Raw genomic sequence first — 25,121 nt, 5'->3', positions numbered from 1 at the left:
ATAATTGTGACATTAGACCATTTATTTGGGATTGTTCTTCCTTTTTTAAATATTCCTGGATTGCTATATACTTCCCTCTTAAGAATGATTTTGCTGTGTCCCACAGTAGTTGGGGCTTTGTGTTGTTGTTGTCGTTTGTTTCCATATATTGCTGGATCTTCATTTTGATTTGGTCATTGATCCATTGATTATTTAGGAGCGTGTTGTTAAGCCTCCATGTGTTTGTGAGCCTTTTTGCTTTCTTTGTACAGTTTATTTCTAGTTTTATGCCTTTGTGGTCTGAAAAGTTGGTTGGTAGGATTTCAATCTTTTGGAATTTACTGAGGCTCTTTTTGTGGCCTAGTATGTGGTCTATTCTGGAGAATGTTCCATGTGCACTTGAGAAGAATGTGTATCCTGTTGCTTTTGGATGTAGAGTTCTGTAGATGTCTATTAGGTCCATCTGTTCTAGTGTGTTGTTCAGTGCCTCTGTGTCCTTACTTATTTTCTGTCTGGTGGATCTGTCCTTTGGAGTGAGTGGTGTGTTGAAGTCTCCTAGAATGAATGCATTGCATTCTATTTCCTCCTTTAGTTCTGTTAGTATTTGTTTCAGGTATGTTGGTGCTCCTGTATTGGGTGCATATATATTTATAATGGTTATATCCTCTTGTTGGACTGAGCCCTTTATCATTATGTAATGTCCTTCTTTGTCTTTTGTTACTTTCTTTATTTTGAAGTCTGTTTTGTCTGATGCCAGAATTGCAACACCTGCTTTTTTCTCTCTGTTGTTTGCATGAAATGTCTTTTTCCATCCCTTGACTTTAAGTCTGTGCATGTCTTTGGGTTTGAGGTGAGTTTCTTGTAAGCAGCATATGGATGGATCTTGCTTTTTTATCCATTCTATTAGTCTGTGTCTTTTGATTGGTGCATTCAGTCCTATTGCATTTGGGTGATTATTGAAAGGTATGTACTTATTCCCTTTGCAGGCTTTAAGTTTGTGGTTACCAAAGGTTCAGTGTTAGCTTCTCTACTATCTTACTGTCTAACTTAACTCGCTTGTTGAGCTATTATAAACGTGGTCTGATGATTCTTTATTTCTGTCCCTTCTTATTCCTCCTCCTTCCTTCTTCATATGTTGGGTGTTTTGTTTTGTGCTCTTTCTAGGAGTGCTCCCATCTAGAGCAGTCCCTGTAAGATGTCCTGTAGAGGTGGTTTGTGGGAGGCAAATTCCCTCAGCTTTTGCTTGTCTGGGAATTGTTTAATCCCTCCTTCATATTTAAATGATATTCGTGCTGGATACAGTATTCTTGGTTCAAGGCCCTTCTGTTTCATTGCATTAAATATATCATGCCATTCTCTTCTGGCCTGTAGGGTTTTTGTTGAGAAGTCTGATGATAGCCTGATGGGTTTTCCTTTGTAGGTAACCTTTTTTTTCTCTCTGGCTACCTTTAATACTTTGTCCTTGTCTTTGATCTTTTCCATTCTAATTATTATGTGTCTTGGTGTTGTCCTCCTTCGGTCCCTTCTGTTGGGGGTTCTGTACACTTCCATGGTCTGATCGATTATTTGCTTCCCCAATTTGGGGAAGTTTTCAGCAAGTATTTCTTCAATACATGTTCTATCTCTTTTTCTCTCTCTCCTTCTTCTGGTACCCCTATAATGCAGACATTGTTCTGTTTGGATTGGTCACACAGTTCTCTTAATATTGTTTCATTCCTGGAGATCCTTTTATCTCTCTCTGCATCAGCTTCTCTGCATTCCTGTTCTCTGATTTCTATTCCATTAACTGCCTCTCGCACCTCGTCCATTCTGCTTTTACGTCCTTCCAGAGATTGTTTTATTTCTGTATTCTCCCTCCTTAGCTCTTGCATATTTCTCTTCATGTCCATAAGCATGGTTATGACCTTTATTTTGAATTCTTTTTCAGGGAGATTTGTTAAATGTATCTCCCCAGTTTCCTTTTCAGGTTTTTTCTGGACTATTTTGGACTGTATCAAATTCTTCTGCCTTTTCATGGTGATAGAGGTAGTCATGGGGCAGTTGGTACATGTGTCAGCTAGGAGAATAAATTCCCTACTTGTTTGTTGGTCACCTTCCTTTCCTGTGAGAACGTCGACCCCTAGCCGCTTGTGCTGGGCAGCTGCATTCTAGCTGTGGGCATGGCCAGCCTCAGGCCGCTGCTCCGCTATGGCAGGGCTGTGCTGGAGGGGGAATCTTTGTTCCAGGGGCACCTGCTGTTTAGACCTGCTCACCGGTCTCATTGTCCTGTTTCCCTTGTATCCAGCACACCACACACTGTGTGTCTGTGCTGCAGTACGGATGGCTAGGGCTGAGTGTTTAGCAGTCCTGGGCTCCCTCTCCCTCCCCACTTCAACTCCTCTGCTCCCGCTGGGAGCTGGTGTGAGGTGTGCTCGGGTCCCGCCCGGCAGCAGCTTGTATCTTACCCCCTTCATGAGGCGCTGGGTTCTCGCAGGTGTAGATGTAGCCTGGCTGTTGTCCTGAATCTTCTGGTCTCTCTTTTAAGAATAGTTGTATTTGTTGTATTTTTAAAAATATATATGGTTTTGGGAGGAGATTTCCACTGCCCTACTCATGCCACCATCTCTCTGCCTCTCTGGTGGTGTTTTTTATTAACACTTCATTCAGAAGGATATAGATATATATTTCAATTGAAATATAGTTCACATACAATCTTATATTGGTTTCAATACACAACACAGTGGTTCAACAGGTACCCACAGTATTAAGTCCTCACCCCAACTAAGGCAGTTACTTCCTGCCAACATAAGATGTCACAGAATTATTGGCTATATTCCCCAGAAGAATATATTTTAACTGTGACTATGTCATACTGGCTTGGCACCCTACTAAATACTTAGTCCTGATCACTGCTCAGGACCCTCCTTGACCTCTACTCTATTCTATCTGAAACTCCTCTCTGCCGCCTTTGCACTGAGAACCCCTCGCTTACTGGGTGTCTTTCAATACATTATGCAGCCTGAGTCTTTGAAACTGTTTTGAATTTGTGCTTTTCCTTTAAATTGTCACTAAATATTCACCATGTACATTTTCATAATTTCTGTATGACTATATGGTATTTTTCAGAGTCTGGAGATATGCGTGCCACAAACACGCTTCTTGCTCAAAAGAGCTGACACTTCACATCACAGGATGCAGATAAATGCAACAGACTAGAAATAGAGAGAGAAAATTAATGAACTCGAATTCTTCACTTAGTGCCCATCTGGCACCGCAGAGGGTATCCTTAGCCATATGAAGTCCTACAGAATTGACTGCCAGTGAGTGAAATCTTAATTCCCAGCTGAGATTCCATTTTCTCCCAAAAATAAAGCACATGAGCCACCTTGGCGGAAGGGACAACTTGTCTTAGAGAAATTAATTTTTCCTTTCCTATCTCATCTGCAACCATCTGATTTTAAAGATCTTTCAGATTTATCCAGCGTTCCCCTGTCAGGCTGAACATTGGAATCACCTTAGTGCCATTTAACACCCCGCCCAGTGTGAGTGGGCCCACCCCAGGGATACTTGTTGGAAGCCTTATCAACTCCCCAGAAGATTCCACTAGGTAGTTTAAAGTTGAGGACCATGTATTAATGTTCTCTGTCTAGCCTCTTTCTCTAGTAATGAACAAATATGTTAAATTTTCCTGGTTTTCTAAGGAATGCCAAAAATGCAATGCTTTCCCTCAAATTCAAATACAATTCCAAGTGCATATTTTTCCCTCTGTCTAAAAATCAGCATGAGGTAAGGACAAGAGAGAATCAATAACTTCTGAAAATTGATTCCATTTTATTGTATGGTTGACTATTTCAAACCTTTAGTGACAACAATCCTTGACTATCCTTACCCAGTTTTATTGCTTTACAGTTATAGTAAATAATGTCATTTCTGGAAGGACATGATTTCAAAGGAGTGACTTAAAAACTTGCAAAGTTATAAATAAAAAAGCAATGAATCAAACACTATCCACATATTCCAAAGAGCTGAGATGGCTAACTTACTATTTTTTTTAGCATCAGTTTATAAATATATTAAGATATACAACAATACTGCCACAAAAAGAGAACATTGGGAAGATGGCAGTGTGAGTAGAGCAGCAGAAATCTTCTCCCAAAATCATATATATTTTTGAAAATACAACAAATACAACTATTCCTAAAAGAGAGACCAGAAGACACAGGACAACAGCCAGACTACATCTACACTTGCGAGAACCCAGCGCATCGTGAAGGGGGTAAGATACAAGCCCGGTGGGACCCGAGCGCCTCTCATCCCAGCTCCCAGCAGGAGGAGAGGAGTCGGAGTGGGGAGGTAGAGGGAGCCCAGGACTGCTAAACACCCAGCCCTAGCCATCCGCACTGAGAACGCAGACACACAGTGTGTGAGGTGCTGGAAACTAGGGAAATAGGACAATAGGACCTGTGAGTGGGTCCCCGCAGCTGACTCACCCGGGTCAAAGAGAAGCGAGTGCTTTTTGAAAGTCTTAAAGGGACAGGGACTCCACAGCTGGATGGAAGCATCCTGGGATATTTAGCCCAGAAGCTGGGAATCCCAGGGAACTCTGGGTGCCCTAACCCCCTGGGCGGCAATGCAGCTCAGAGGCCCCTCATGGCAATAAACAGCCTCCCGCCTGTTCCCCCTTCAATGCGGCTCTGCCATATTGAAGAAGCAGCCTGAGGCCAGCCACGCCTACAGCAACCGCAGAGCTCCACAGCTGCTGGGCAAGAATAAGAAATCCCGTCTGCACACAGCTGCCCAGCACAAGCTGCTAGGGGTCACTGTTCTCCCAGGAGAGGAAGGCCACTAAGCAGCAAGAAGGGACTTTCTCTTAGCCAACACACATGCCAGCTCCCCACAAATACCTCTATGTCTATGAAAACACAGAAAAATTTGATACAGACCAAGATCACAGAGGCAAACCCTGAGAAGGAGATAGACCTAACCAATCTCCCTGAAAAAAAAATTAAAAATAAAGCTCTTAACCATGCTGATGGAGCTGCAGAGAAATATGCAAGAGCTAAGGGATGATGTCTGGAAGGAGATTACAGAAATTAAACAATCTCTGGAAGGATTTATAAGCAGAATGGATAAGATGCAAGAGGCCATTGATGGAATAGAAACCAGAGAACAGGAACGCATAGAAGCTGACAGAGAGAGATAAAAGGATCTCCAGGAATGATACAATATTAGGAGAACTGTGTGACCAATCCAAAAGGAACAATATCCACATTATAGGGGTACCAGAAGAAGAAGAGAGAGAAAAAGGGATAGAAAGTGTATTTGAAGAAATAATTGCTGAAAACTTCCCGAAACTGGGTAAGGAAATAATCAATCAGACCATGGAATTCACAGAACCCCCAACAGAAGGGATCCAAGGAGGACAACACCAAGACACATAATAATTAAAATGACAAAGATCAAGGACAAGTACAGAGTTTTAAAGGCAGCTAGAGAGAGGGAAAAGGTCACCTATAAAGGAAAACCCATCAGGCTATCAACAGACTTCTCAACAGAAACCTTACAGGCCAGAAGAGAACAGCATGATATATTTAATGCAATGAAACAGAAGGGCATGGAACCAAGAATACTGTATCCAGCAGGATTATCATTTAAATATGAAGGAGGGATTAAACAATTCCCAGACAAGCAAAAGTTGAGGGAATTTGCCTCCCACAAACCACCTCTACAGGGTATTTTAGAGGGACTGCTCTAGATGGAAGCACTCCTAAGACTAAACAGATGTCACCAGAAAAAATAAAATCACAGCAAAGAAAGCAGACCAACCAAATATTAACTAAAGGCAGAAAATAAAATCAACTACCCACAAAAGCAGTTAAAGGAAGCACAAAAGAGCACAGAATAAAACAACCAACCTACAAAGAACAGAGGAGGAGGAATAAGAAGGTAGAAATATAAAGAATCACCAGACAGTGTTTAAATACCTCAATAAGTGAGTTAAGTTAAACTGTAAGACAGTAAAGAAGCTAACATTGAACCTTTGGTAACTATGAATCTAAAGCCTGCAATGGCAATAAGTACATATCTTTCAATAGTCACCCTAAATGTAAATGGACTGAATGCACCAATCAAAAGACACAGAGTAATATAATGGATAAAAAAGCAAGACCCATCTCTATGCTGCTTACAAGAGACTCACCCCAAACCCAAAGACATGCACAGACTAAAAGCCAAGGGATGGAAAAAGATATTTCATGCATACAACAGGGAGAAAAAAGGCAGGTGTTGCAGTACTAGTATCAGACAAAATAGACCTCAAAACAAAGAAAGTACCAAAAGATAAAGAAGGACATTACATATGATAAAGGGCTCAGTCCAACAAGAGGATATAACTATTATAAATATATATGCACCCAACACAGGAGCACCAACATATCTGAAACAAATACTAACAGAACTAAAGGAGGAAAGAGAATGCAATGCATTCATTTTAGGAGACTTCAACACGCCACTCACTCCAAAGAATAGATCCACCAGACAGAAAATAAGTAAGGACACAGAGACACTGAACAACACACTAGAACAGATGGAACTTATAGACATCTATAGAACTCTACATCCAAAAGCCACTATTTACAATAGCCAAGAAATGGAAGCAACCTAAGTGTCCATCAGTTGATGAATGGATTAAGAAGATGGGTTACATATACACAATGGAATATTATTCAGCCATAAGAAGAAAACAAATCCTACCATTTGCAACAACATGGATGGAGCTAGATGGTATAAATAAGCCAGGTGGAGAAAGACAAACACCAAATAATTTCACTCATATGTGGAGTATAGGAACAAAGAAAGAGTGAAGGAACAAAACAGCAGCAGAATCACAGAACCTAGGAATGGACTAACAGTTACCAAAGGGAAAGGGACTGGGGAGAATAGGAGGGTAGGGAGGCATAAGGGCGGGGAAGAAGAAAGGAGGTATTATGATTAGCATGTATAATGTGGGGGGGCATGGGGAGAGCTTTGCAACACAGAGAAGACAAGTAGTGATTCTACAGCATCTTACTACGCTGATGGACAGTGACTATAATGGGGTTTGTAGGGGGGACTTGGTGAAGGGGCGACCCTAATAAATATAATATTCTTCATGTAATTGTAGATTAATGACAACAAAATAAATAAATAAAAAGAGAACATTGGTAGTAAGTGTGTGCACATCATTGTAACTGTGAGTGTAGGGGTAAAACCAACACTATGAGCAATTTTATTTAGTAACTGGGTTATGACAAGTAAGTATTAGAAATATATCAGTTTACAAATAGTATCCATGTCTCTGTGAATGAACAACTAGAATACTGACTTCATTCAAAAGAAAAGGATTTATTTCTTCCTTCTGGAAATTAGCAACTTGAATTTTGACCTTGATTATTCATTATGATATTTCAGCTCCAAAACTAGTCACCCACTTTGAAAACATTTTCTCTTGTAATAGAGAGATATTTCATGCAAGTAAAGGACATTTTTATGAATCTTCTCTTGTAAGCAATTTCTAATAATCATTCTCTCTGTAAGGAATGGAAGAGGTGTTCCATTCTTTTTCATTTATTTTGAACATACGTAAAGATCTTGCTGCTAAGATCTCTACATGCATTCTGTCATTTAATCTTTGTACATGCTCATCTGTAAGGTGGGTGCTATGATCTTAAATTTTAAAATGAGGTAACTGAAATCTTAGAGTTTAAGAAACTTCCTTTCAGAGTTGTTCACTTTACAGCTGTAAATTTACAAGTAGGTTGAAAGGAACTTTTTGTCCTTATTTCCTCCTATTTCCTCCTCTCCTCCCTTCTTCAGTACTCCATCTGCAGTGGCTCTGGCTAAAGGAGGCAGGGAGGGTCACAATATTACCATCGTCCTTTTAACAAACTCCACCTGACTTCAGTTTAGTGTCTGTCTTCAGTCCCTTGGCGCCCGTGCTCCAGGCCCAGTAGCAGCCCTGGGCCCAGAGCCCCTGCACATGACCTCCTCCTGGCTGCTGGGCCTCTGCTCACTGTATATTCCTGCCCAGAGCTCACACTCTCCCGTCCCTGAACATCCCTGGGTCCTGGTGTCTGGTCCTCGTTCTCTTCCTGTGACCAAGTCCCACCACGGGCTCCAGTTTCTAGAAGAGGGACCTCACCTCTTGTGCTGGGAACAGCCCTCCTTCCTCCAGACGCCCCCCTGCACTTGGGGCCCGGCTCAGTTCTCCAGGCCCTGCCCGGGACCTGCCTCGGGACTGGGCTCTGCATTGTCACGTGGTCCATCTCCTCACTGCTTGGCTCTTGGCTCCGATCTCTGCATCCCCTGTGTCAGGACACTTATTTATTAGGATAATTGTACAACTTTCCTTCTAAACTGGGACACTTGTCCACGGAAGGAGGTGTGGCGACAGTCACGGGGGTAACAGGCACGACTCTGACCCCCCTCCCGGATCCTGAGTTGCAGACATCTGGGCCGGTTCCCGTGTGGCGCTGGGAAAGCTGGCTCCCGCCTCTACTCCGCAGGTCCGTCCTCTGTGAAACTGGGTGAGTAGGTGTGCCTAGGCCCTGGGTCTGGTGAGGACCATGAGAGAATGTGAGCGAAGCGTTTAGAACTGTTACAGGTACATAGTCATCATTCAGTGCACTAAACTCCATCTGTGATGTTGGTAAGCTAATCATCTGTCTGAGCCTGTGAGACCAAGTGTGACACTGCACGCGGCCACCTGCCTCCTCCAGACGCAGCTCTCACTATCGGACTGTCTCTTCCTACTGTGCAGGTAAATGTCCACCACCATCCCACAACCCTTTCCAACCATCTACCCGTATTTTCTGCCTGTATGTCTTGTTCCAACAATGTGTTAAGCGATGTCTCAGAGGCAGCCGCCTCTCCCTCCCGATGCCAGTCTCCTAATCAGCGCTCAGCCTTCTGGAAGCCCAGGGAGATCTGAGGCCTCAGAGGCACGTGTGGTTATCACTGTCCAGGCCACCAGGGGAGCATTTTTGCTGACTCATCTAATGTGTTGCATTGGGAAATGATACTGCAGACCTCAGTGAGAAGAGGCTGCTGTTTCCTGAAGACACTCTTGTCATTACTGGTGTCTCTTACTCAAAACAAGTGGGCTTGAGAGGAAAAGAAGACTTCAAGGCCTGAAACCTCCAAGGTAAAGCCTATAGATTCCCTCTGCACAGAAAGCCCCCTTTATTGTCTGTTAGAGGTGCCGCTCTGTAGGCCACTGAGGACATCTGCAAACTGTTCCTCTTCATTGCTATATAGGGATATAGGACATTAGCTATGAGCATTGCTTCCCCTTAGAATCTGGTTGTTGGTAAAAATGCTAGATGTAATTATATAGTTATTTCTTTGGATAACATGGACATGGACACACACATACACAGCTTGTATATATTAAATCCAATCTGCTGTCTCCCTTTGGCTTCCAGGTCTGGTAAAGAGGGATGGTGTGGACACCCCTGGGGCATGGGGTTGGGTGAGTGAGCTCTGCATGAGCTCAGGGGGACAGTAAGGACTTTCTGGAGCCATATTACTGGGTTCTGATTCCTACTCCTCTAATTGTTGGCTGTGTGGCCTCAGGCAAATTAGTTAAATCCTCTGACGCTCTACGTCATCACCTGTAAAAGAATCATAACAGTGAAACCTATTCCAATAGATGTTGTGGGAGCTAAAGTGGTTAATCTGAGTGAAACACTGGAACGATGCCTGACACACACTAAAAGCTGGATAGATGAACTCAACTAGTGGTGTCTTAGGAAATCTACATTTCTCCCTTTAAAAAAAAAGCATATTGACCATTTATAGATCATACTTTATTTTTCCTGAAGGCTAAAAATTCTTCCCGATGTTTAAGACTATTTGAAAAAGTGAAATTAAGTAATGTTCTTCGAATAGATTTCCTCCCTCTTAACTGTCATGGGTTTCTCTGTATGAGAAGCTCCATGCTTGCAAACACATTTCCCATTATTACCCATGAGGCATGGCTACATCAGGCTGGACCGAGAGTTCATTTATTTATTACGCATACATTCACTGAGTGCCTCTATATGACAGACACTGAGCCAGGCACTCCTGTTACAAGGACAAGAGTCAGCCAGGTGCAGATAAGCATCCAGTCAGTTGAGGCTCAGACTGGTAAGAGAGAGAAGGAAGTGGAGGGCAACCTGACAGCCACTAAGGGGGCTTCATCCAGACTGGTGGGGACTGAACACGGGTCCTTCATGGAAATGTGACATGTGCACTGAGATTCCCGTCTGGAGGAAGAGCAGAACGCATCTGGGTGGAGCTTGAGGGTAGAGGGCTTCAGGAGAGAATAGTCCGGTGAAGGGCTCAAGACTTTTGACAGCTTCAGTCTTGGGAGGATTCAGAGAAATGAAACAAGGCTGGACTGAGCTCCGAGAGAGGGAGGGGCGAGGAAGGAAGCTGGGGAGGCGGGCCAGTAATTACTGATCTTGAAGGAGCAATGTTCCCACATTTCGTGCATCCCAGCACATTAGATGTTTTATCTAAAATATGGACATAGTTTTCAAAGAATGGATCTTAAGCCTGGGCTTCACAAGGTGATGCTCAATATGGAAAATGGGATTTAAAGGAGATTATTCTACTTTTGACCGTTCTTGTAATTGTGCATGTCGATCAGTATTCCATTAGGCCTTCATGAAAATAGAGTTTGTTGTAAATTTTTTTATCTTTCCTCCTTCTTAGCATTGAAAATGGGATGTAACGGATCCTATTATTTTCCAATTTATCAATGTTTAAATGGAGCATGTACCTTGATGTTAGCATAAAAATCAATATTGACAGAGTGAAAATGATCATGAATCATCACTGAAATGGCTTCAGGAGGCCAGCAGGGGGAGCTCTCAGGCCCTTCTGGTCTGTCAGTTGTGACCCAGAGGGAAGGGCTGGACCTTGTAGGACAGTAACTGCTTCACCTACTGCTTTCCCACCAGCAGGAGGAGGAGCGGTCTCCTCCCCCGGCACCGGCCCAGCCAATGAGAGACTCTCTCAGCTCAGGCAGTGAGCATCCACTGCACTTGGAACTCCCGATTTCCTTCAGGACTATTTATTTTTAAAGAACCCTCTCCAGCTCTGCCCTTTCTCCTATAAAAGAGTTTTTCTCTGCTTTGTTTCCTGGACATGCCTGTTTCCCAAAGCCTGCTTGTCCCAAACTGCAATTTTCTACTATTATAAATAAACCCATTTTAGCTGATAAATAAACTGACAGTTTTATTTTTAAGATCAACAGTAGGGAACTTTTATTAGCAATGAAATAGCAGTTTCATAGTCAATGTGATAGTCATTGTGATAAAGTTAGAATGTGTTCTGACCTTTACCTTCTTACTGTTTTAATGATTAAATACGTGTGATATATTCCCCCTGCAATATAGAACTGGAAATACAAACATTATCTTCAAAGGAAGTGGCATGGATTTCTTTTGCGAAAAATGAGTAAAGTGATTTAAAAAATGAATCTGCCATATAATTTCCAAGAGAATGTAGGAATTAAGATAGTATTCTAAACTCAAAGTTAATAATCTTGACCGAATTCAGCAGTATTTAATGGGCTTATGGTTAATCTCATACCATCCACCTCAACATTTGAAAAAGCATGAAAAACATTTTGTAATAATTTTCTGTTAAAGGACTCTGCATATCAGGGAGCTATATTGTTCAAGAGTAAACATTCTGCATATATTGTAGTGATACATATTGTTTAGCTGTAATGATTGAGGTGGTTGTTTGGTAACTCTTACATACAGTGCTCCAATTCCTCTTTGACACAGAGTAAAGTTAAAAGCAAACATTTACCAACTGTTTATCAGGTTAGGGACTTCATACATTATCAAAGTTGCCCCTTGCAATGTTCATATGAAATTAAAGTGATTTTACAGAGTTGAAAACTGAGATACTCATTACTAGATCATAAGTTAGTATGTAGACTAACTTGAATTTGAAATGGGCTGTTCTTTAGTGCTTAAACTCTTTGCACTGTGCTATATTGTTACCCAGAAAGACATCTGTATAACACCATATAGAATAATGGTTACAAAATGTTGGACTTGAAGTAGAATGTCTCTAATAGAATCTGAACTCACTTATGAGCTGTGTAAGTTCAAGTAATTCCTTCAATCCCACTATGTCTTGGTTTTCTCATCTTTAAAATGGGCATGATAATATTACAACATAGATTAGTTGCAAGGACAAATATGTTTACTGTTTGAATAGGTTCAGTCTTTACTGTTCCAAAGTGAAGTGAAGCACCCAGGCCTACCACAATGACCAGATAGTGTCCACTACTCCAAGACAAAATGGAATTAAACAATGAAAAATTCCTCATTTTTCTTCCCCAGGCCCTAATGGAGAGTAATTTCATGTATGGGCAGAATCAAGCCCTTTGAAGAAATATTATTAGCTGATGGTAAAAGGGAAAACATCAAAGCTTTGTATTTCTCTTCTACGACAGTCATTAGTGAAACCGAATGGCCAACATAACTTTTGAATTAAAGGAGAAACTACTAGTGTTTGGGGTAAGTTGGCCCTGATTAAATATTTGGTTCAAGATGGGAGAAAATGTCATGTAGAAACCTTGTTTTAGACCGTGAAATGGAATTTCTGAGTCACTCATCACTGAGTCTGTAACATAGCTCTCTTAAATAAACACTGGGGCATCTTTTAGACCTGTGGGCAGAAGTGAAGGTATAATCTCACAGTAGAAAACATCCTATCTTATAACATTGGAGAATGGAGTCCAATCCGACCATGCACCTCAGGAGACTGAGCTCTAGGAACTCATATTGCACATTTTAAATTAAGAAATTGGGAAGGCAGAGTGGAATGCTGATACTGCCTGCCTGTCTCCATCATCCTGTGGCTCCAGAGTTTGTGGCAGATGGTTTGACTCAATCTGTTATCAGGCAGATCTCCCTCTGCTTCTGCCACTTCTGAAGGGAGTGGTGAGAATGGACAGAAGTTGGGGGAGGTGAGATGAGGGGTGGCCATGGAATTGGTGGGAGCAGCCTGAAACAAACTCCGCCTTCCCAATTTCTTAATTTAAAATATAAGCTCTTGCCCCATTAATTTAGGCTTGAGTATTCCACCATTTCAAGCACTGAGAGCTCCTTCCTGAGAAAAATTAAAATGGTCTCTTCTTCAATGTCCACTAGTTTGTGGCCATTGTGCTTTTTATTTCCCCTTCTCACAGGTCATCGAGATCCTGAGTGGAGCAGTAATTCTGGTTCTGGGTGTTTTTCTGGGCTCCATGCAAGGGATATTTGATTTCTTCGGGTACTTCTCTTTCTTTACCTTCTACTCAGGCTACCCGGTATGGGGCCCTTTGTCTGTGAGTATTCCAGTTCCCCTGAGCATAGAGCATTTCTTAGTTACCATTGCTGGGAAAGTTGGACAGGGAGCCAGAGTTTATTATCCTCAGTACAAATATTCCAGTCTGACCATTGGATTCCCTTTGCTGGAACCTTCTCTCTGGCTCTGTATCTCCTACTGAGCAAGGTCTAAGGTCCAGGACACGGTACAAAGCCTCACAGCTGTCCTGACCTCCAAGGCTACCCTCATCTCCCTCCTTTCCTTTGATGCACATCCTGATGTATTCTGACTGTGATTCCCCCTGTTTGCCCAATATTTCTCTGATTAATCCTTACTAACTGTGTGACTTTGGAAAATATATTTTAAAATCTCATTCTTCAATTTTCTCACTTAGGTGGTAGAAATAGCATGAAGACCTTCTCTTTGGTCGCTGTGAAGTTAAAGGGGCTAATTTATATCAAAACCATAGCTATTATTAATAATCTGACTGCTTTCCATATGGTAGGCACATATCTAAGCCTCATCCTTTTGTTATTTCATTTAATCTCCATACAGCTACAAGACAAATAATATTAACAAGGGGGATATGCATATCTTTATTTTTTATTTTATTGTTTTTTATTTTGGTATCATTAATCTACAATTATATGAAGGACATTATGTTTACTAGGCTCCCCCTTCACCAAGTCCCCCCCACATCCCTGTTCACAGTCACTGTCCATCAACATAGTAAGATGCTGTAAAATCACTACATGTCTTCTCTGTGTTGCACAGCCCTCCCCGTGCCCCCCCACACACTATACATGCTAATGGTAAGGCCCCCTTTCTTTTTTTCCCGCCCTTATCCCTCCCTTCCCACCCGTCCTCCCCAGTCCCTTTCCCTTTGGTAACTATTAGTCCATTCTTGGGTTCTGTGCTTCTGCTGCTGTTTTGTTCCTTCAGTTTTCCTTTGTTCTTATACTCCACATATGAGTGAGATCACTTGGTACTTGTCTTTCTCCGCCTGGATTATTTCACTGAGCATAATACCCTCTAGCTCCATCCATGTTGTTGCAAATGGTAGGATTTGTTTTTTCTTAGGGCTGCATAATATTCCATTGTGTATGCATATCTTTATTTTACAGAAGAAAAACCTGGAGCAAAGAGTATTTGATAACCTGTCTAAGGTTACAGAAAGAGTATCAGCTGAAGATGGGGTCAGGACACAGAGCACATGCTCTCAGCCACAAAGCTGTCATGACTGGACTTTCCTGGGATAACCTCTTTGCTGTTAGATATAGAATTCAAAGCCTGTCCCTTCATGTGCAGCCAGAACTGAGTAATTTAATTTTATGTAGTATGTAGCAAGACTTGCTCCCCATGATTTGGCAACTTCTCCCTCAAACATAGGAGTGGCTTGTTAAATGTTTTTGAGTTTTATGAGTTAAAAAACAGAATAAAGTTTTGAGAACACTGTGAACATATAGATTATCAAAATTTGCATCATGGAAAGAAAAACATATTAAAATAATAATTTAAAAATTAGTGGATATGTTGATACAGACACTTAGAATTGTGAAAGGTCTTTGAGAACATCTAGTCCAATGAGTCAAAGATTTATCTAAAGCTGGTTTATGAATATCAAAATATTAAATATATGTACTTAAGAAAATCAATTTCAATGTTATATAAATACAGGCATTAAGATAATTATATTACATTAAATATATGTATTTATTATGTTGTTAAAGTATGCACAGGCACATAAACCAAAATGAAAATATCATAAACTTACTCAGTATTTGCGTTAATTGAAAACGTTATTTATATAAAATGGTGAGTACAGTTTTGTGTGTTACAATATGAATTTAAAAAACAAGATTTGTTTATATCTGTTGCTAGATATCTGTTAACCAAGGGAGGACCAAGAAAAACAGTTGAGACTTATTATTCCTTTATTTGCTTCATTTTCTATTTTCCAACAGTTTATTTTTACAGGGTGCTCATCTATTGTATCTGGGCGATACCTCCGCAGAATATTGGTAAGGTGACAGCTGTTCTTGTTTTTCTACGATCATGCAAGGAAATATAAGTTATCCACTCATAGTAGAGGAGTGGAGGTTGGGGAATCCAGGTGAGGCACTGAGTGTCATGTAATCACAAGAAAATTAATTTTCTTTTCCAAGGCATTCAGATGGTAGAGATCAAGAACCATAGAGATTGTGAAAATGATTAGTGGGATGATTACTATGAGTATTTGCTGAATCAGAAGCTTAGCAAAAGGCATCTTGATTTTTATGCGTTGTTAAATTTGACGAATTGTAATTGTTTTGAGTGTACACCCTCCCAGCACTAGTTTCACAGCCGAAAGCCAAACATTTTATTCCTTTAATGATTCATTTAACAATTACTAGTCTGGGTTATGTGTGCTCTCTAAACCATCCACCCACTTGAACTACTTTCCTAGTCTATCTTAATTTCTTGATGATCTTGCTTCCTATTCTGAGAAACTCAAGCCATTGGAAGAGAATGTTCAGACCCGCAGTGTAACATCTATTCACAGACCACGTCAGCACCAATATATTTTTTCCCATTAACCTCTTACCCAAGTGACCGCTCTGTGATTACCATTAAATCTAGAATTCTAATGAATACTGGAATCTGTTCTCCACAAAATTTTTTCACTTCAATTTTTTTTCTATTAGATCTTTTTAAATAGCTTATAAGCATCCACTTAGGTTCTCAAAAGAAAAAAAATACCTTGCCTTTATTTTCTCCTGCTAGCTACAGGCAAAATCTGTTTCTCCTTCTGTAGCTAAACTCCTTAAAGAAATGATCTATATCCTGTCTCCAATTCCAGTCTACCCAGTTTCAACTAACCCCACTCCAGTAAGCCTTTTTCTTCCCTATCAAACCTCTGTATCTCTTTAAGATCACTAAACACTTCTCCGTTGGCAGCACAGAGGTCAGCTCTCCATCCTCACCTACCTGACCCATGAGCAGCTGTTAGCACACGGGGGTCACTCCCTCCTCCCTCCAGTATTTCTTCAAGTGGCTCCCAGGACACCTGGATTGGCTTTTTCTCCTGTCTTGGCCTCTCCTTCTCAATCTCATTTCCCAGCTCTTCTCTCTGGGCTTTTTGTGTTGGGGTGCCCCAAACTCAATTCTTTGTCATGGTTTTGAATGACACCTGTATGCCCACAGCCCTGAAATAAATACTTCCAGCCCAGATCTCTCTCCTGAGCATGAGACGGGCACATGTAATTGTTTCCACTGAGAGTTCTGCAAGGCCCAACCTCTATTCCTAACCTTCCTCAGCCCTTCTCCATCATGCCAGCTGCTGGGAGCTCCATCCTTCCAGGTTCCAGGCCGAAGCCTTAGAGTCATCCTGATTCTTCTTTCAATGACAACCTTGAATCCGGTTTGTCAGCAGGTCCTATTGACCCTACATTCAGGCTAACTCTGAGTTTGACCTTTTTCATCTTTGTGCTGATAACCCTTCATCCAATCTACCATCACCTTTCTTAATTGGGCTCCTTTCTTCCACACCTGGTCCCCTATAAAACAGTCTCATTTGAGTGACCAGACTGTTTCCCTTAATACATAAATCTAAGTGTGTCCCCTTTGCTCAAAGTCCTTTAGGGGCTCTACCTTCTCCTCAGAGTGAGAACCGCAGTCCTTCCCGTGACCTGCCAGGCCCCCTGCTCCCTCTGCAGCTTCCTTTCCTAACACTGGTCCCTGCCCTCCAGCCCCCTTGCGCCCCTGCTTCCCTGGGACACCCCAGAACACTCTGGCTCAGGGCTTCAAACTGAGTTTTGTGACAGTGAGGACTTCCCCCAGACACCCTCATGGCTAGTCCCCCAGCTCTTCCCTGCCTACCCCATCTGTCAATCTTATTTTACACTACAAACCTATCTTCCCTCTGGATTTATTTTCAGATCCTCCTCATTCCCCTCTATTATCCCATAGTACTTAGTCCCCTTAAAAAACTCTATATAATTTACCCATTAGTGTGCTGAGTTTTTTCCTTTGTCTTTGTTGCTGGAATGTAAGCTCCATGGGGGTGAGCTCGTTGTTCAACAATGTTTGCATAGCTTCTGGGATGTTGTGGGTGTGGTAAGAATCTTGAATTGTTATTTATTTAAATGAATTGTAGCAAAGATGAAGTATGTGCTGCCAGTATTAATTGAATATCCTTATTCTTTTAGGAGCAAGCAAGATACCTGAGGTACCTCGTCAGTGCTGTAATGGCACTGCTTGGGGTTATGGTGCTCTCAGCAAACTTAGCACTTAATAACGTGTGGTTGGAGGATTGCCCATATTCAGAATCACCAGACTTATGCCTCTACATGGGCACCTCAAACAATGTATGTTTTTAAAAATTGTGTTTATAAAATATTTCAAACAACTCAAAATATACAGAAAATAATATATCAAGTGCTATGGTGCATGGATTTGACTCTTGGCTTTGCCACTTACTAGTTCTGTGGTGAAGGGCAAATTAGATAACTTCTCTGGGCTGCTCATCTTTGAAATGAGGAGGGTATAGAACTAAGTTTACAGGGTCGGTGTAAGGATTAAATAAGTTAATATTTGATAGGCAATTAAAACATTGTGTTACATTATTATTAATATTACTACTACCCCTACCACTATTACACTCCCCAAAGAGATTATTTTTTTAAAGATTTTATTTCACATCTTGCTTAATAAAACTAACAAGGGAAATTTATAATTTTCTCTGTGTTCTTGGATTTTTCAGTAATGACCCATTGAAGATAAAATGACTTCACTTTGAATTTATTTGAGTGTGTTGTTTTGAAAGGGAAAGTCTGCAGGAACCTTTCCAAATTATTTTTGTTGTAGTTGTTATTTGTTAAGGATCCTCCCTCTTCTGAGGTCCAGTTAGTATTTAATACCTTCCTTCAAATGTTTCCATTTTCCCCAGGATGCTTTACGAGCTGTTCTTACTGACTCCCTCCTCACCCTTCTGTTTGCTCACACTGCTCATGGAAGTTGCTGTCCTCATTTTATTATATTTTTAATTGTCTTAGTTTATATTCATAAGGGTCAGATTTTCCCCTGGATTTTGTGGTATTTTCCCTCCAGAACAGTTTTGAATTTGCTACATCTAAATGCCTCAGTGATAATGGAAGGATCACCAGCCTAGTGAATTTGTGTTTAACATTTCAGCTTAGTGTTTCATTTCCAGGGAAATTTAAATGTCCAAACATTTTATGAAGTCCTGTTAATGAAATAGTGAGGGATCAATTTTTTTTTCCATTTCCTGAACTGCCTTCATATCTCTCTAGTTTACTGTTACTCAAATTAGTATAAATTAGTGTAAGGATCAGAATTTTGCCTCTGTAGCTTCTTACCTCATGATTATTTCCCAGAGAATTACAATGTTATTCTCTCCAGGGAAAATGTTTCCATGTTTTTAGATTGACACTGCGTCTTTCATGGTGTGTATCTGTGTCTTCACCCTAATCTGTGGTTCACTTGGCTCTGTTTTATGGAAAGAAAATATTGTAGTTTGGTTTTTTGATGACATTTTTTCCCTCTGATTATTTATGCTGGATTTGATATAAGCCATCATATCCCCTAGGGCCTGATGTCTCTAATGCTGATCTTTACCTCACTGGAATTGGTCATAACCCTCTCTACTACAGTCATATGCGAGGCAGCCCATTGCATACATTGGGCAGGATATTTCGTATAGTGATCATCAGGTGGGTGTTTTTAAATGACTAAGAATTCACATGGTCTACAACCTTCCTCTAGGGTTTGAGGTTGTCTCTGACCCATACAATTGTAAAAAGACAAGCAAAAAAAACTTTTATGTGGTTACAATTTGTGAGGTTACTAGAATTTGAGATGGTATGAATGTGAGAGATGAAATGATGGTTGGAGAATTCTGATTTGAAAATACAAGAGGAAACAGTGTATTTAATATCTAGGAACATACTTTTTCATACAGATAGAAGTGAGTTTAATTATTTTCTTGTAACTTGTGTATCAGGAAAAAAATCACAAACTCTTTCTAGATTGTAGATAATCCAACAGTAAGGTAAGAACACTTTTATTCTCTTCTGTGTATATAATGCTTCAAAACAGTAAGAATCAGTGAATGAATCTTAGTAGTGATGATCATGATGAAAATAGGAAGGGATGGAATCGAGAGAAGCAGTGATTCTAATCTTGGAGATTGATGTTGTTTTATCTTTCAGAAATATTCTATTTTTGAAAATCAAGAATGCTTCCTGATAAATAATAATCTGAAATCAAGGAAATTTAATCTTAGATCTGCAATAAATCACAGCTTCGTAGAAGCAGGAGACCGTGAACGCCTACCCTCATGGCAACAATCATGAGAAACTTGGACATTTGACCCAACCTTTCTTTCATAACTATGCATCTCATCAGTGTACCCTTACTTGGAAGGACAAACCTGCTTTTTTAGGCATGGTAGTTTTATAACTTCTGTGATCACTACTCCAAGTTTGTTCCCATAAATCAGTCCTCCTTTTCTTTTGTATCTACTCCTTTGCTTATAAGATTTAAAGGAGTCAGAACATTCCCTTTCTCATGTTTTGTCTTTTAAACAGAACTTTAAACTATCGAATGAGAAAGAAAGTGGGCCAGATTTCTTTTTATTAGAGAAAAATGCTCCTTGACTTGACATGACATCAGCATTGCAAAATCTGTCAATCATCACTAAGATAAAATTTCATTATATTTGAAGTAGGAGGGTGCAGCCTCTCAGGTTTTATTTAAGTCAGCTCCTGAAATTTATGCACACCCTGATATATAATGATGGTCTAGATTGGGGTTTTGGAGTCCCATCAATATTTGTTCCTCAAAGGGTGATGAGAAGAAGAGAGAAGAATAAAGGCTTGAGACTCTCACAAATCTGGGTTTAGATTCTGTTACTGTACTTACTGCCTGTGTGAATTTGAGCAAGTTACTTAACCTCTGACTTATGTCTCCTCATTTGTAAAATGGGTATAATAACGTCCACCTCCTCTCAGGTGTTATGACAGGTAAATGAAGGCACAGCGAATGTGAGGGGCACCCCCCCCCCCCGCTCATTGATGCTGTCCTGCTGGTCCTGCTGCAGCAGGTGGGGCTGAGGAGGGACGCGTCCCGTGTGCAGCGAGGATGGCGTTCCCTCTCGCCTCGGCGGTGGCCCCTTCTACACCCTCCTGTGACGTCAACGGCCGTCTTTCATGGTAGAAATTTAATGTAAAAATTCCTTCTGATATATCTGATTTGGGGTTTATAACTCAACTGCTGAAATTCCTGTATTTCTAATTTGTAAGTTAATTTTGCTCTCTTGATACTAAACTGAGTCTCCACAATGTCCATAGTTCATCCCCGTAAATTATTCTTAGCTCCTTGTTGACCACAGAGACAAGATTCTTCCACACTCTTCATTACTAATTCTTGCCTCTGTTTTTCAGGACACACACACACACACACACACACACGCACAGACACACACACACACACACACACACACACACACACACAGATATTTTGTTTGTTAATCCATTTAGGGAGAGCCTCCTCTGTGCCATGTGATATGTGAGGAGTTGGCATATGACAGAGAATGATGTATAGTCTCTGCTCTCAAGTTGCTCTAGAGGGAGACACAGACCTACACAAATAATCACAAGGTGGAGTTAAGGGCAAAAAAATAGAAAGAGTGTAAGAATCTTGGGAAGCATATAGGATGGACTTCTAATGCAGGTGAAAGGGATGCCAGTGACTATTTTCTAGAAGGCTTTTGTTCTACACCGAGGTCTTAAGGATGGCTGGGAGTCAGCGTGATGAAAAGGAAAAGAAAGAAGGGGAACACGCAAGTCTCTAGGGAGAGTTGGGGTGTTCAGGCAACTAACTAGAGAGTTTAGTGTGTCTGACTTTGATGTGTGAGGGGCACACGGCAAGATACAAGCTTGGAGAGAGAAGTGTACACATCACAGGGGATTATAAGACAGAGCAACTCTGAGTCTTAAGAAGCAATTGAAAATTCATGGAGTGGTGTTGATCTGACTTACATTGACTTGTGAGAGATGATTTTAAATTTTCAGAAAGCCCAAGTCAACATATTGCTGGTAACTTGACATTGGCTTAGGTGGGAGTATTTATACCTCTGAGATTGGAAAAAACCACAGATCACATTCACACTCACACCTCCTCCCTCCAACTATAGAAAGGCAGTTGTTAAATATTTATCAGCTTTGCCACTGGATAAGTATGGACAGGCCATGTACTTATTGAAATTTAGAAATATCATTACAGTTGCAATGTGGAATGCATTGGAAGGAGTGTGAATATTAGCAATGTGAATTTTGGCCTTGGTTATTCATTATGATATTTCAATCTCAAAACTAATCACCGACCTTGAAAACGTTTTCACTTGTAATTAGGTGATATTGCATGCAATTAGAAGACATTTTTATGAATCTTCTCTTGAAAGCAGTTTCTCATAATCATTCTCACTCTAAAGAATTGAAGAGTCTTCATATTTTTATACATTTACTTGGAACGCATGTAAATATTTTGCTTGCTAAGATCTCCATGTGGATTCTGTTACTTAATCTTTGTAAGTGCTCTTCGCTAAGGTGGGTGCTGTGATCTTATTTACAAATGAGGTAACTGACGTCTTAGGATTTAAGTACCTTCCTTTCAGAGGTCTTCCCTCTACAGTTCTGAATTTACAAACAGTTGAAAATATATATTCCCCCCACTTCCTCCTATTTACTTGTCTCCTTCCTTTATTCAGTACTCCATGTGGGATGGCTCTGGCTAAGGGAGGCCCGGAGGGTCACAATATTACCATCATCCTTTTAACAATCTTCTTCTGGCTTCAGTTTAGTCTCTGCCATCAGCCCCTTGGAGCCCGTGCTCCAGGCTCAGGTGGCAGCCCTGGGCACAGAGCCCCTGCACATGACCTCTTCCTGGCTGCTGTATATTCCCGCCCAGAGCTCACACTCTCCCGTCCTTGAGCATCATCCTTGTGCCCTACTATCTGGCCGTCTTTCTCTTCCTAAGACCAAGTTCCGCCATGGGCTACAGTTCCCAGAAATGCGACCTCACCTCTTGTGCTGGAAAACAGCCCTCCTTCCCCCAGACGCCCCAGCTGCCTCGGGACTGGGCTCTGCACCGTCACGTGCTCCGTCTCCTCACTGCTGGGCTCTTGGCTCTGATCTCTCCATCCCCTGTGTCAGGACACTTATTGGTTCAGATGATTATTCAATTTTCCTTCTAAACTGGGCCACTGCTGTGACAGTCGCAGGGGTAACGGGCACGACTCTGAACCACTCCCGGATCCTGAGTTGCACACAGCCTGGCCGGTTCCCATGTGACGCTGCGAAAGCTGGCTCCTGCCTCTATGCCGCAGGTCCGTCCTCTGTGAAACTGGGTGAGTAGGTGTGCCTAGGCCCTGGGTCTGGTGGGGACGGTGAGTGAATGTGAGCGAAGCGCTTAGAACAGTGACCAGCACACAGTCATCACTCAGTGCACATCAACTCTATCTGTAATGTCAGTAAACTACTCACCTGGCTGAGCCTGTGAGAGCGAGAGTGACACTGCACGCGGCCACCTGCCTCCTCCAGACGCGACTCTTCCTACTGTGCAAATACTGTCCACCTCCATCCCACAACCCTTTCCACCCATCTGCCCATATTTTCTGCCTGTATGTCTTGTTTCAACAACGTGTTAAGCAATATCTCAGAGGCAGCTGCCTCTCCCTCCTAATGCCAGCTTCCTAATCAGCACTCAGCCTTCTGGAAGCCCGGGGAGATCTGAGCCCTAAGAGGCATGTGTGGTTATCACTCTCCAGCCGCCAGGAAAGCATTTTTGCTGACTCATCTAACGTGTATCATGGGGCAAAGATACTGTGAGGCTCAGTGAGAAGATCCTGCCATTTCCCGGGGACATTCATCGTCAGCTGGTCTTCCTACTTGCAAGAAGGGGGCTTGAGAGGAAAGACGTCTTCAAGGACTGAAGCCTCCAAGGTAAATCCTACAGATTCCCTCTGCACAGAAAGCCCCCTTTATTGTCTGTTAGAGGTGCCGCCTGTGGGCCACTGAAGTCTGTATATTGCTCTGCCTGGTTGCTGTGTAAGGATATGGAACATTAGTTATGACGATGGCTTCTCCTTAGAATTTGATTATTATTCTGGTGCAATGGTAAAAATGCTAGACTTAATTATATAGTTATTTCTTTGGATAATGTAGACATGGACACACACACTCCTTACATATATTAAATCCAAGTGACTGTCCCCAGATTTGGCTGTCATCTCTGGCAATGAGGGATGGTCTGGTCATCCCTGGGACATGGGATTGGGTGAACGAGCTCCGCATGAGCTCAGACGGACAGAAAGGATATTCTGGAGCGAGATTACCAGGTTCTGATCTCTACTCCTCAAATTGCGGGCTGTGTGGCCTTGCCCAGGTTACTTAACTCCTCTGATGCTCTGCATCCTCATTTGTAAAATGGAAAGGACCATAGCAGCAGTACCTACCTGTATGGGTGCTGTGAAGGCTATAGTGGTTGACTTGAGAAATACACTGGAACAATGCCTGACACACACTTAAACCTAGGTAGGTGAACTTTACTGGTGGGTTCTTAGGAAATCTACATGTGTACCATTTTTAAAAAAGTGAAGTTGACCAAATTATAGAATACATTGTATTTTACCAGAAAGGTCAAAATTCTCCCTAATGGCTATGGTTTTTTGAAAAAGCTAAATAATGTAGTTAGAATAGATTTCTTCCTGCCATAACTGCTCTGGTGTTTCTAATACATGAAGGTCCAACCTCTGCAAACACATTTACCATTGTGATCCATGAGGCATGGCTACATCAGGCTGGACTGAAAGTTCATTTGGTTATTAAGCATGCATTCACTGAGTGTCTCCATATGACAGGCACTGAGCCAGCATGGGTGTTACAGGATGAGAGACAGTGAGGCGCAGATAAGCATCCAGTCAGTTGAGGCTCAGACGGGTAAGTGGTGCGAGAGGGGAAGTGGATGGAGACCTGAGAGCAGCTAAGGGGGCTTCATCCAGACTGGCCAGAGTGAACAAGCCTCCTTCATGGAAGTGCGACATGTGCACGGAGATCCCATCTGGAAGAAAAGCAGAACTCATCTGGGTGGAGCTTGAGGGGAAATGGGTGTCAGGAGAGTATAGTCCTGGGAAGGGCTCAAGGCTTTTGAGAGCTTGACCCTTAGGAGGATTCAGAAAAATAAAATGAGGGTAGACTGAGCTCTGAGACAGGGAGGGGTGAGGAGTGAAGCTGGGGAGGCAGGCGAGTAAATATTGAAATTGAAGGAGCAATGTTCCTACATGTTAATGAATTAGATGTTTTATCTAAAATACAGACATAGTACTCAATAGATGAATTTTAAGCCTGGCTTTACAAGGTGATGCTCAACGTGAATAAAGAGGAATTTAAAGGAAAGCCTTCTACTTTGTCCATTCTTAATAGTATGCATCTCAATCAGAATTTCATTAGGGATGTATGACACTAGAGTTTGTTGTAAAGTTTTATGACCTCTCATTCTTAGATTGTGTGCACAGTATTGAGCATAGGGGGGGGCTGGGAATGGGAGGCCAGCAGGGGGAGCTCTCAGGCCCTTCCACTGTCAGTTGCAGCCCCAAAGGGAAGGGCGGGACGTTGCAGGACAATATTCCTTCACCTACTGCTTTCCTACCAGCAGGAGGAGGAGCAGTCTCCTCCTCCGGGGCACTGGCCCAGCCAATGAGAGACTCTCAGCTCAGCCAGAGGGCATCCACCATACTTGGAACTCTCATT

The 25,121-nt window shown here is 41.8% G+C and overlaps 1 protein-coding gene across 2 annotated transcripts in view; it reads left to right on the top strand.

Annotated features, from left to right (window-relative positions):
• Positions 1-19,951, top strand: part of LOC118922228 (membrane-spanning 4-domains subfamily A member 3-like) — a 42,770-nt gene extending 22,819 nt beyond the window's left edge. The window contains exons 2-7 of one of the 2 annotated variants that reach the window (XM_057507034.1): positions 12,345-12,521; positions 13,196-13,333; positions 15,279-15,335; positions 17,502-17,660; positions 18,902-19,025; positions 19,524-19,951. In XM_057507034.1, the coding sequence (XP_057363017.1) occupies positions 12,474-12,521; positions 13,196-13,333; positions 15,279-15,335; positions 17,502-17,660; positions 18,902-19,015 (516 nt within the window). In that variant the 5' untranslated portion in view covers positions 12,345-12,473 and the 3' untranslated portion in view covers positions 19,016-19,025; positions 19,524-19,951. The remainder of the gene's footprint in view (positions 1-12,344; positions 12,522-13,195; positions 13,334-15,278; positions 15,336-17,501; positions 17,661-18,901; positions 19,026-19,523) is intronic. The other variant, XM_057507035.1, reaches the window with a different exon arrangement.
• Positions 19,952-25,121: the final 5,170 nt, after the last annotated feature.

The sequence above is a fragment of the Manis pentadactyla genome, chromosome 9, assembly GCF_030020395.1.
Source record: "Manis pentadactyla isolate mManPen7 chromosome 9, mManPen7.hap1, whole genome shotgun sequence".
NCBI classification, from domain to species: Eukaryota; Metazoa; Chordata; class Mammalia; order Pholidota; family Manidae; genus Manis; species Manis pentadactyla.
The sequence above is the reverse complement of the archived record's forward strand: the minus strand, read 5'-3'. Positions and strand labels throughout refer to the sequence as shown.